The sequence below is a fragment of the Semicossyphus pulcher genome, unplaced genomic scaffold (genome assembly GCF_022749685.1).
Source record: "Semicossyphus pulcher isolate SPU_LCO1_2020_fin unplaced genomic scaffold, fSemPul1.0.p SCAF_13, whole genome shotgun sequence".
Lineage (NCBI taxonomy): Eukaryota > Metazoa > Chordata > Actinopteri > Labriformes > Labridae > Semicossyphus > Semicossyphus pulcher.
Window position 1 is genome coordinate 20,750,937 of NW_027211637.1, and position 13,437 is coordinate 20,764,373.

At 44.4% G+C, this 13,437-nt stretch overlaps 1 protein-coding gene across 1 annotated transcript in view; it reads left to right on the plus strand.

The window, feature by feature from the left end:
* The first annotated feature begins 8,997 nt into the window (after window positions 1-8,997).
* LOC138589487 (metabotropic glutamate receptor 7-like) overlaps window positions 8,998-13,437 on the plus strand; it is a 42,244-nt gene continuing 37,804 nt past the window's right edge. The window contains exon 1 of the mRNA XM_069659789.1: window positions 8,998-9,208. Within this exon, the coding sequence (XP_069515890.1) occupies window positions 9,097-9,208 (112 nt within the window). The 5' untranslated portion in view covers window positions 8,998-9,096. The remainder of the gene's footprint in view (window positions 9,209-13,437) is intronic.

The window sequence follows — 13,437 nt, forward strand, 5'->3', positions numbered from 1 at the left end:
AGCTCACTGTTTTGGTTCTCTGGCCAACAGCTCTACTGATTCATTCTCACCGCTCCCATGAGCCCCCTTTTTTTTGCCTCAGCAGGCAGCTTTTTTTAGCAAGTAAAAACACCTCGAAACTATCCAGTCCGTTTAGGGCCTCCCATTGCTGCAACAATAAACACAAATTCATCCAATCACCATGCATTCTGCTCCACCGCTCCAACCAATCACCCTCGTTCTCCTGCACGAACACGCTGCATGCTACAAACGTTCTGCTGTGACGCAGACGGCTGTGTCGTTCGAAAGAGAGCTGCGGTGCGATCGTCTCTCTTTCAGAAGCTCTGTGATCTCTATGCGAACTACGGCGTTTTGTCTGAGACGCTCTACAGTTGGGGAAGGATATAATGCCAGCATGGGTCATGCAGTGGCTTATCTGTGATGGAAAGATGCAGCAATTCCTGGATTTTTTGATAACTGCCTTTCATGCAGCACTTCAGCACTACAACGACTCATGTTTTCAGAAAGTGAAAGTCAAAATGTCGTTTTTATTTCTATTACAGTGTTTTAAATGTGTAATAACTCTCCATACAGATAAGGTCCAGGAGACGGTCTATGCAACACCGTCCAGTCTGAAACAACACGGACACTTCACCACTTTATCTGCGACGCTATACAGTAAATCCATGATCCAATACTCGACGTCTTCAAGTGATTATTCATCCATTTTTCCATATCGAAAGTTGCTAGCCAGCAACTTCATCCCATGATGCATGCGTTGAGCTTGTTGACCAATCAGAAGCTGAGTTCCTAACTTTCCACCAACCAGAGGCTCTGGTGCTGACGTGTGTGTCAGCATCTCAAAGCAAAGAGTCATTGTACAGTGAGGTAGTGGTGCATCTCGCTCTTATCAGTGATTATAGCATAACAAGGTAGAACAGTGTGAATGTAAAGATGAACACATGTACGTAGTTTAGTTACTGGTGCCTTAAGGAACACCTGCTCGGTGCATCTTTTTACTAACACATGAGGACATTTTTTTTGGTAAGGTTTCTTTTAACTCTCACCAAAGTTGCGCACATTGTATCATTTATAAGCTGCAGGAGTTCAATTGAAAAGAAATGCCTGAACTCAACTTTTCAGTGCCTCAAGGATTTCGCTGGCTTTTTCATGATTGTTGTGGCCAAAGATGCTGTTTTCTTTTTTGTCAAGTTGCAATGAAAGTTGCGATGCTTTGAGGCTTTTGTTTCTGTTTAACAGATTACACGTCCACTGTGAGCGAAAATCACCATCTATCTAAAGCCATCTATTGGCTGAGCGAGCTGTTTGTCTTCTGACATCACTGCATCGGGATTTCAGTGTCAGGACTCCAAATGAGATGTGTATAAATTGAATGATACTAAAGTCAATAGACATTAAATGCTCATTTCTCATGTGCACATTAAATTCTGTTTACATGTGCAAGATAGAATCTACACATTATTTATTATGTTTATGTTGTTCTACTTGTTATTTCTGCGGCTGCGGCAGCATAGAACAACTGATAAGAATCAGTGATGACTCAAACATCAGAAACAAGTAATACAGAAAAAGATATCCTCAGATGTTTGTTGTTAATGTTGGAAATATTACATTACCTACATTACCTACAAGTTCTGATTACGTTTGAAAGGAAACATTTTAATATAATATCCAAAGAACATTTTAAGAGCCCGATCAGACAGAACGCGTTTTGCAGGCTGTAAAATACGAGGCGCACCGCCTTTTTTGTGGAAGTAAACAACCGATCAGACAGAGCACGTTTTATCAGCTGGGGGCGGCTTTTTTTTCCTACTGTTGTTAAGGCAACCACAGAATCATTAGCTGTCATTAACCTAACTGTTATATTGTAAACTGACAGAAGGCCTGCCTCTCCTTTCATCTGATTGGACAATGAGAAAAAACGCCCATGACGTCGGGTGCTTTTCTGCTTTGAGTTTAAGTTTTTTCAACAAGTTGTTTCCTCAAAAACACGAGACGCACAGAGCGGAAAAACGCGAGGTGTTCTGCAAAGCAAAAGCAGCGTGCAAAAAGCGTCCCTCTCATTGAAAACAATGAGAAAAAAGCCCCCAGCTGCTAAAATGCGTTCCGTCTGATCGGGCCCTAAGGATGATTGTCATTTCAAATAAAGTTCCTGTAACGTAACTAAGACAAAATGTTTTAAATGAAACATTCTGAAGATATTTTCAGGATGTTATTGAGACCTGGGATGTCATTTAATAACACTTGCTCAACGTTACATAAAAACAAAGGTCAAACATGCTGACTGCAACATCCTGAGGATCTTTTCAGGATGTTAGTACGGCCTGAACTATCAGAACTTGATTTATAAAACTTTACTGAAATGTGATTTCAACATTCTCACTGCAACTTTCTCCTACTATTAAAAACATAGCGTGTAATGTTCTCAGAACGTTTACGTTGGTTCAAGCACAAGGGGTATATAGGATGGTTGGTCAAATTTGCGGATAAGCTGTGGCTATTGGTTGAATTTGCGTGCAACGCGAGAGACTGATTTTTTTAAAAAGTTGTTATGAAATCAGGAGAAAATGTATATCACAATAACTTCTCCAAATAAATGTAAATGTTGTCTGCCATATCAACTCTACAAGACGATATGTCAAATACTCCCAGTGGCTCAAACAGTCCGTTAAGTCTGGTTGCATTTCTAAACAAAAGCACAATAATAATCATCATGCTTTAGTTTACATGAGCGGATACTGTGGGAGAAATTGATAAAATAGCCCTCTATGGATGTGATTTTAGATTGGCAGTATATGTGGTTTGCAGATTATTGGCTGACAAAGAAACAACAGAAATAAAAATGACTCGTACCTGAGCTGAATGTCAGAGCGAGCGTTTATATTTGGAAAAAAAGGAGAAAATGGAAGGGAACAGAGAGAGAGATCACGACCAGCGAGGAGGGGAAAGTTGGGAAGCATACGAGCGAATGACTGAGGGCAGATTGTCTCGGCTTGGGGGGAAAACTGGCAGCCTGAGGACCTCTGTGGGCAGGAAGTGTCTGCTGATCATCTGTGTGGGCGTGTCTGCATGCTATCTGATGACGGAGAGGGAGGGGGAGACACGCAGGGAGATGAGCCTCACTTCACTTTTCTCTCTCCCCGAAGGGGCTGAAACGCACGGAGGGGCGGAGAGGAGAGGCGAGCGAGTCTGAAAGTCACAGGTTGTGCGAGGGCACAATGAGGAGACACGGGCTTCACCGAAAGGAGAGTTTGAGTGAGTGTGAGAGACACAGATGGGCAGGAAGAGAGGGGGAGAGAGTGACAGAGAGAGGGAGGGAAAGCTGTCGGTCTCCCCCGCCCTCCTCGGCTGTGTTGGCAGTGGCGTCTCTGGTGAGGAGAGATTACCAAAGCCCAGCCTGAGGTTGCATGTACGGACACAGTCATTACCTCTGCCCTGCTAACAAATGGCTCCAAACAGAGCGATGGCGGTCTGCTCCTCCTCCTCGTCGCATGGCTGCTGATCCTTGATTTAGCAGGAAAGATGTAAAACTTGATAACAGCTCCATGTCTTTACAGGCCTGTTTATTGTACAGTATTATTTTGTTTATAGGATATCGACCGTCGCTGTTTTACAACGCCGGGCTTTGCAGCTACAAATAAATCCTCCGACTAGGGATGTTTTCTGTGAGCAAATATTTATTCCATTAGGGACGGGCTGTGCGGTTTTTGAACGGCTTTCAAAATGGCTTCTTGGCCGCTTTATTGGATCATACTTACGGTTTGTGTGTGCATGTCATTGTGCTGGTGTCACGAGGACAATCTGTGCATTGGCGTCCGGCCACCGGCGGCACGGGGGTTATGGAGCCGGGTCTGTCAGAACCCGCTGTCATTTCCGCCGTCACCGTGGAGATTGTAGCAAACAGCTGAGTGGCGCTCACTGATGTCAAGATATACTTAGAGGCTAATCATGCAGCAAATGGAGGCGCAGGGATTCCTGCAACACAAACTGCCTGGCCGCACCGCTCGCCCCAGTTAAAACTATTCATGGGAAACATCTCAGCTCTGCCACTCACGGTTCATTGACAGCTACACTTCTGAGCGATGCTATCGGATAAATGGAAACCCAACCCAGTCTGGACAACACTGCAGCTCTCTGTGCCTAATTTCTGACACTGATTGCGTCCTCTCAGTGTCGCCTTTTGTAGTGTGTGTTTGAAAGATGGCCTTTGTCTAAGAACCCATTCTTGTACTCCTCTGTTTCTGTGGCCTTTCTTGTAATATCTGCAGATTTTCCTCTCCTCAGATGGCAAGGATAGATCGCTGCCATTACCCCGACTGAGAGTCGTGTTGTGCCATATGCTGCCTATTTCTCTTCAAATAAAATGTCTTTGTGCTTCGCGCGTGTGAGAGGGAACCAGAGCCCAGCATCACAGCGAGGTCTGCTCTCTGCTTCTTGGAAGCATCACCTCCACATTAAGCGGAGCGGGCCGGTTAAAACACAAACATTACTGTCTCTCACCTTTCTTCAGAGCTGCCCGTGGTGGTGGTGGTGGTGTTGGTGGGGCGCTGCATGTGAAAATACAACGGAAAAGGCCAAAGCACTCTAATTAACTTCGCCTGGCATTCCCACTTACTGTGAACGCGTCTAACCTTTACACAACCCCGCTTCGTCACCTCTCCTCTTAAACACCCAGGTTGAAATTCTCATTTAATGTCAATAAGCAGATTACCACCCCTCCCCCCTCCACCCACCGCCTCCCTCCCTTCTTCTTCTACTTCTTTTTCTTTCGACTTCAGCAACAGATTTTTATTCAGGGCGGCCGCAGCACTTTGCGGTGGTAAATCAATAAAACAGTGTCCCCTATAACAGACCTCTGTGTTTTCCTACCATCGATCCTGTCAGCCCAGATACATTCAAGAGCAAGCCAGGCGATTACCCTCAGCAATCCAAACGTTGATCTATACTGCAGATGACAGGTGCCAGACATCAGCTTTGGGTAATTGTGATGCTGAAAGGGGCCGTCGTTAATCATTCCTCGCCTGGATTCATGCGCTCATGATGGTTACCGGAGTATCCTGGGCGCAGGCTGCTCGCAGGCATCACCTTTTTAACTCGTCGAAAGTGGACCACGTTCTCATCCTGGTGATGCTGTAAATTTATAGTTTTTTGCAAAGAGTATGACGTGCAAATGTGAAACAGTTAAACTCCTAATATAGATGAAGGATTAGGAGGGAATAATCCAGCTCTCATTTCAGGCTAATTATTTACAGAAAGCGATTCAGAAATGTCGATAAAACACCCGTCCTCCCCGCCTTATTATCTCTGCATTATCAACTCCACCAAATAAATCCACGTCTGCCGCAATTTGTTGCAACAAAAGCTTATTTAGTTGAAACCGCTCTGGGAATCAATCACACAACTCGAGTGGAAAAGCCAATCTTTGTAATCTACCGAGAAAGACAGTTCAGACGATGTCACTTCTTTTGGAGGTTAAATTATTAACTTGCATCCCCCCTTTTAATTTGCAGCCTATTTGCCACTCGAGAGATAAATACAAAGGTGTCAGATTTTTATCGGTATTATTAGTCGGCGTCTCCCTGTATTCCTGCAGCTTTAATCCTCTCGCATCGGCGTTTTCTCAATCAAGGTTTAGCACTTTTGTTACCTGGAGGTCAGAGTGGTAATTAAAAAAGCACAGGCGGAAGATGTTAATGTTTGTACTGAACGGAGGGGAAGATTCCTGGGGAATAAGGCGTGTAGGAATTACATCAACCGGGTACAAGCTTGGCACAAAGTACAAAAAAAAAAGTCGTCTTCATCTTAAATGGTTCCCTGCAGCGAAAAGCTCCGGAGAGACAAATGTTCAAGCAGCTTTCTGTCCCAGCTGGGGCGAAGACAGGACGTGATTCGACAAACCAACACCTTCTGACTCTCAAGTATTACTACAGCGGCTCCGCTAAGTTGCATCCCCTCTCTCTATCAAATGTTCCAAATGGATGCTCCGCTTTTTGGAAAGAAGAGTCTTTTTAAATGCAAATCACTGTTGCTGTTGCTTTTTCATTACTCCCTTTTTTTGCACTCGGTACACTCAATTTAGGCGGCCCTGAGGGGATCGAACCCGTGACACCACGGCAGCGCTCCCACCTGTGAGTTTGTTTAATTGCACCGCAGATGTTGTGCTCGCTGATTTCTTAGTTGCATATTTTTTTTGGGGGGGGGTTTGATTTGAAACGTATTGAGTCATCTTGAGTTTGACCTCCTCCTCTGCTCCTCAATTTGTCAGCTTTGTGCGCTTGACTCGCTTTGAGTTGTGGGTCAAAGCTATAACTCACACTCTGAGAGTTGGAGCAATCCCATCAGCGAGCTGCTGTGTCCTCATTCCAGTGTTTCCCCAGCGTCCGGCCGCGTTTGATCACTCTAACGGAAATGGATGGCATTCATACAGCGCTCAGATTAGACTGTGTGATGAGGTACTGCGCCGGGTTCAAGAGAAAATGATGTCTGAGTCTGCTTGTGCGTCCACATGTCTAATGGGAGGCCATTTTGATCTCAGGCGTGCCACCAGGTGTGATTGAGGTTGCAGTACGTCAAACACAGCTGCTGATGAGATGTTTGGGACTTTATGAGGCAGAAATGTGAACGATCTGAAGCTACTTTCCTTTTTTTAGATGAAAAATATGATCGCAGTCCGACAGATAGATCCTTCATATGCTTACCTTCGAAGATTAAAGCTTGTAGGAAACAAAAATTGAAGCCTCGCATCATTTGGGAACATTTGCCAGCTTAATTTTTTGAAAGTTTTTAACAGGTATTACAGCAAACCATCCAACAGTAGTTGACATTTCCCTCCTTGAAGCCACGAATGTTGAACTCACGTTGACGCTGGAGAAGACAGAAAGAACTGACAGACTGAGTCACAGATTGACATTTCAAGCCTGAAGGTAATGTCGCTAGCTTAGCTGAAAACCTGAGCGATTTAAAAAAAGAAGAACACCTGCAGACTATTAAGGGAACATTAGAGAAAAGTGACTTTCTTGCATCTTAACAAAGAGCTTGATTGATTGTGTATATCCTTGAAAGATACCCCCAGTTATCTGTAAATCCACTGCGCAGACAGTACGTCAGTCATTAAGACAGTGGTAATTAGGTTTGATAAGGCTAATTCCTATTAGTAGGGACCATTATATCCATCCATCCTTTTTCTTCTGCTTATCCCACTACACAAGTATCAGTTAACACATGCCACCTCTTCTCACCAATTCCACTAAATATATAAAGCAAGCAAGCATGAAAGTTATTGACCTTTAAAAAAAGTCCACTAACTACTTCCGAGCTACAGAAACCACATTTCTTTAATTACACGCCGTATAACTCAATGTCAATTACCCGCCTCTTCTGGAGTTTTCACAGCTCTCTGTCTTCCTCTGCAGACGGACTTTTCTTTGTTGGCGTCCAAAGACAAATATGGATCTTTTGTCCCATAATGACCCCTGTATTTGTTCAGAGACTTTAAAGCAGAGGAAGATTGTAAGGCGGAAATTGAAAGCTCGGATGTGAACCTTGATTGCATTTTTCGTCATATATTTCAGGTCTAGATAGATTCAGAGGTTACCTTCAAAGTTTCATACCGAGCAAGCCCCACCCTCAAAGATGACAAAGACTCCACATTTTGGTTGAAAGTTCCAGAAACAAAGGTAGTAAGCTGATTTTGAGAGAGCTAACATTATGACCACCTGCCTAATAATGTGTAGGTCCCCCTTTGACCGCCAAAAAACCCCGACCCATCGAGGCATGGACACTAGACCTCTGAAGATGCGCTGAGGTATCTGTTAGCAGCAGATCCTTTAAGTCCTGTAAGCTGCAAGGTGGGGCCTCCATGGATCGGACTTGTTCATCCAGCACATCCCACAGATGCTCGATTAGATTGAGATCTGGGGAATTTGGAGGCCAAGACAACACCTCGAACATGTTGTGTTCCTCAAACCCTTCCTGAAGCATGGTTGCAGTGTGGCAGGGCGCATTATCCTGCTGAAAGAGGCCACTGCCATTATTGTTTCCATGAAGGGGTGTACTCTGCAACAATGTTTAGGAAGGTGGTGCGTGTCAAAGCAACATCCACATGAATGGCAGGACCCAAGGTTTCCCAGCAGAACATTGCCCAAAGCATCACACTGCCTCCACCGGCTCGCCTTCTTCCCATAGTGCATCCTGGTGTTTTCCCCAGGTTCGCAATACACATGCACCCCAGCATCTACATGATGTAAAAGAAAACCCTGATTCATCAGACCAGAACACCTTCTTCAATTGCTACATGGTCCAGTTCTGATGCTCATGTGCTCAGTGGACGGGGGTCAGCATGAGCACCGTAACCAGTCTGTCCTGTGTGTTCTGACACCTTTCTATCAGAACCAGCAGCAACTTTTTCAGTCATTAGAGCTACAGCAGCTCTTTTGTTGGAATCGGACCACACGGGCCAGCCTTCGCTCATCACGCGCATCAGTGAGCCTTGACCGCCCATTTTCTTTCCTTGGACCACTTTTGGTGGGAACTGACCCCTGCAGAGCGGGAACACCCCACAAGAGCTGCCGTTCTAGAGATGCTCTGACCCAGTCATCTAGCCATCACAATTTGGCCCGTGTCAAAGTCGCTAACATCCTCACACTTGCCCGTTTTTCCTGCTTCCAACGCACCAACTTCGAGTACAAAATGTTCACTTTCTGCCTACCATATTGCACCAACTGACAGGTGCTATTGTAACGAGATAATCAGTGTTATTCATAATGTTATTGCTGATCAGTGCATATTTCATGTTGCAATCCGACGTTACATATGAGACCTAATGTTTCATGTTGCATGTTAGCTGTGATTTGCTGTTACAGTAAATAGGGAGTGATATCCGACGTGGCACATTGAAAAAAATGTGATTCTTCAGAGCAGCCACCTTCGATGCTGCACCACAATAGCACCAACGCATGAGTAACCGTTCCCTTTCCCCTTCCTCTCTCCAAGATCCCACAGATCAGCTATGCGTCAACCGCCCCGGAGTTGAGTGACGACAGGCGCTATGACTTCTTCTCGCGCGTGGTCCCCCCGGACTCGTTCCAGGCTCAGGCCATGGTGGACATTATCCGCGCCCTGGGCTGGACCTACGTCTCCACCATCGCCTCGGAGGGCAGCTACGGAGAGAAGGGGGTGGAGGCCTTCACGCAGCTCTCCAAAGAAGCAGGTAAGAAAAAGGTGATGAAGCGTGAGAACTTTGTAGGATTTAAACACACAGGAGGAGGAGGATACGTTCTGCATTTCCGGCTCATCCTGAAGTCACTTTCGGGTGGATGAATTATTGATCAGTTTGGCAACTTCTGCTTGAGTCCCCCTGTGAGCTTGAGAGTGTTAGAGGAAATGTAGACCGAGAAACAGCTTGCCACGTCATGATAATGAGCCTCTACCAATGTCAATGTAACCATTTCAGGTGTTTCGCACTCTAAAGAGAAATAGTGTGAAATTATCTAATGTGTTCTCTTTAGCCGACAGAGGGGTGGGAGACGTTCAGGCGCAGTGTTCATCGGGGGAGACTTGAGTTTTGTTTTACACTCTGGCTTTTCTCTTTCACTCAACCTCATTTTTTTTTTTATCCTCGCTTGTGAGAGAGCACGGCTCCGAGGATGGTCAGTGAGTTTACGGGTCAGTCGGTTCAAACAGCCCTGATCTGGATGTGTGTATTAAGCAGCGACATTTATACATTCAATCTTTATAGAAAGGAGCCTTCTTTAATGGCAGTATCTACACATGAAACTATATAATTAAACAGAGAGAGCACTGAACGCTCTGGGAAGCTATTAGAATCAGTCTTGTTTGTTGGGCCTGTTAACTGAACATTAATGATGATTGTTTTAAGTGCCAATGAACCTTTCGCAAGATTAACACTACATTTGTTAGTTTAGATGTTAGGGTTTGAGAGATAAGAACGCGCATCTTGAAGAGTACTTACAACAGACATTTGTATTCAGACATGGTGTTGTGGCTTTTCTGCGTAACCGGGCTGATTATTGTGCATGAGTCACCTGCTTTCCACAGCGGTGCTGTTGTTGGCATGTGTTGGTGCTACATGTGAATCATTGCTGTCGCCAGGAAACACTCAGCGTCCTTACAGTTCACCAGGCTTGCTATCTTTTGTCAAATCATGAGCTGTGCTTCTCAAAGTCTGCAGGGACTTTCCAAAGTCGCTGCAGCAGGATTTCTGCAAAATCATGACAAGGATACATTCCTGTATACAGGCGGTGTATACAGGCGGTGTATACAGGCGGTGTATACAGGCGGTTTACAGACAGACAGTGATTGCAAGAATGTTTTTAATGCCTAAGAGGTGGCAATTGTGTGTTCACTACTCAGTGTGATTTTTAATATACAGAATTTGTATAAGAATGTTGAATCTGAAGGCGCGGGACTGCATTTTGTTATCTGAAGTGTTTGTAGTGCGTTTGTAGAGTAGTATTGACCAATCACGTTTCAGCAGGCTCTGCTTGTATGCAGGAAAAACAGTGTGTGTGGAGAGAAAGAGGGGCAACTAATAATCCGTTAGCTGCACTTTGTTTGACGTTGTATCTTAACTTAGGGCTGCACGATTATGGTCAAATGATGAGATCACAATCATTAATCACAATTATTTATTGATTTAGGGACAACATTTTTATTAAACTTTTAAACTTTCACATTTAACTAATCATTGTAACGCTTTCAGTTCCATTTTGTGCTGCATTCCGGCTCATGTACAAATTTGCATCAAACTGAGACTTAACTGGGTTCTGCTTGTATTTGGTGCGTCCTCTAGAGTCAAAATGAAATGCAAATTGCATTAGTAATTTCAGTGTGTCTTTGGGAGTTGGGTGGATAGGGTGTCGCTGTACAGCGTCGCTGTTATAGATGTCTAACTTGATGCTGGACAAGAACGGGGAGTAGCGCCGTTATTCCTCTTGGCCTTCACACACTCATCATGCTGCACATTGTGCAGTTTTTTCAGCTGGTTGAACAAGCTAGTTGTGTTGCTTTGCAGCACAGACACAGATTTCATGCACTCTTTGCAAATAGTTTCTTCTTGCGTAACATCACTTGCCCTGAACCCGAAACACTTCCAAACAAATGATGACGAGCCGTTTCGGGGGGCCGGTGTTTCGGTTTAACGAGTGATTTGCTCTCTTCCTGTTTTAGCGTAACAACGAGCAGCGCTTAAAACGCGACTGAGCGTTAGTTGCCTCCATGTCACCTCTGCACAAATAGATAAGTACACGTAACAGATAAGGATATTTTGAGCTCGTATTAAAAAACAACAAAGAGGCATTCATGAGGTTTTCGACAGCTGCTGTAACTACAACCACCACACACTTATGCGGCTGAAAGTCAGCAGTTAGCATGGTCACCCGTTGAACCCAAACACCAGTCAAAGTTGTTTACTCTTCCACTCTAAACTGCCACTGCAAGGTAGACGCTCATGACATGACATGCCAGCGCCCCCAGAAGTGAAGCCTAAACCTCTCAATCGCCCCCTGGGGGAGTGGCTGTTTAGGGGGCGCTTCATTTGATATGCAGCAGAGTTTTCTACAGGTGGAGCATGCATTTTAAACATCGACTTTGCGTCAAATAATCATTTAATCGTGGGAAGCCAATATTGTGATGAAGATTAATATTAGATTAATTGTGCAGCCCTGTCTTCACTCCAACTCCATTCTCGCTTCTCAAGTAACTAGTCGGACAGTAAACAACGCAGCGCACGGAGAAGGAAGTCTTGGTCAGAAGTTGAGGTTGTGTCGTGGTCAGACAGTAGAGCAGTCTCTGAACCCATCGGCTCAGAAGAATGTTGAACCTGGCTGGAAATAATGTATCTTCCATGATCCCCAATAGTGTAATCATAAAACGTGATGCTGTCTAGCGTTGGAGAGATGGTGGTGAAGAAACACCCAAACACGTTATCTGTCTCAGCCTCGAGTTCCTTAGATTTGTTTATTGCTTGCAGAGAGTCAACAAATACATATGAGGGGGAGACTGGTTAAAAAAGGTTGGCAAACAAAACACAAACAAGTCACAAGATTCACCGAGTCCGACTGTGTCCCCGAACATCAAATGAAGCAACAATCCCTGTTTTGTATGTTCCACCTCATTATACGAAAAACACTAGTGTAAACACTGAACAAGTCTGTGTTGTTTTTTCTCATGCTAACTCCCCCTCCCAGCCTTCACTTCCTGTTATGAGGTTTCCATAAAGTATCTTGCTACACACACACAGGAAAAGTCTGGTACATTTCAGGCTTTACTCACAGATATTTTAGTTTTACAACAATAAGTCTAACAATATAATTGCATACATTTTTCACTGACAAGCACATGAATAGGGATGGGTATCAGGTATATTATTATGGTACCGGTATGTGATTGGCCGGTACCGAAAGTACCAGTATGCTCATGGACAACCGATGCTCCTATCTGTATTTAACGATAACTACAGAACGAAGCCGGCATGCATCCCTTAGTGATGACGAAAAGACGTTGTGGGCTCATGCTTGAGAAAGTCTAGTATGGCAGACAGAGCAAAGTGTTGGAAAGTTTGGGCTCACTTTACCAAATTTAACTCTGCAATTTATGTATGTTTATGTTTATGCGTGTTTGACTGCTCCGAGTCCCAGCGGCTCTGATTGCAATGCTGCAGATGGGATTAGCCAAAGTAAAAATGCAGTTAAAACGCATGGTTCTTAAATAAGCCTGTAGTTTTTCAGTCACTGTTGTTAGCTAGCTTCGCTTTAAAGCCCTTCTAAGTTGTGTTACAATTTAATCAATAGACGGCGTCAGTCAAACAGCAGCCCCAGCTTCATCTGCAGTGGGTAACGTTAGCAAAAGTCAGACACCGAAGTTAAATCCATTCTCCATCTGTAAACAAGGGAAAATGAGAGGAAGAAACAGAAGGTCACAGAGCTGTCGCCATGGTTACTATAAAGACTCACTTCACTACAGTGGAGTCTGATTGGTTAAGGTACGCTAGTAAGTGATAGCTCGCCTAAGTGACAATTTTGAGTTGCCATGACAGCTAGAACACTTGTGAAGCTTATAATTGTTACTCTCACTACATTTTACTGTTAATGTTCACTGTTAGGGAGATGACCAGCCCTTAAAGGAGCAGTTCTCCCCTGGAAAAAGCCACTGTCAGTCAAAGCTGGTGTTCTCTGTATTCAATAGATGCAATAATATTTGAAATTGGCGCCATAGCTGTGGAGAAAGTTGTACAAACAGCTCTGGGTTTCGCCTATTCTACATTCCTACAACAGCGTGCATTGTGCCCCTCCCTCTGAAAGGAACGGCCCAGCGAGAGACGCTGGAGTTAAATATTACCGTTTCGCTGAAGGCAATGGCTCAGAGCGGAACAGAAACCGAAATATGACGAGAATATACCGGTGGATTGTCTAAAAAATC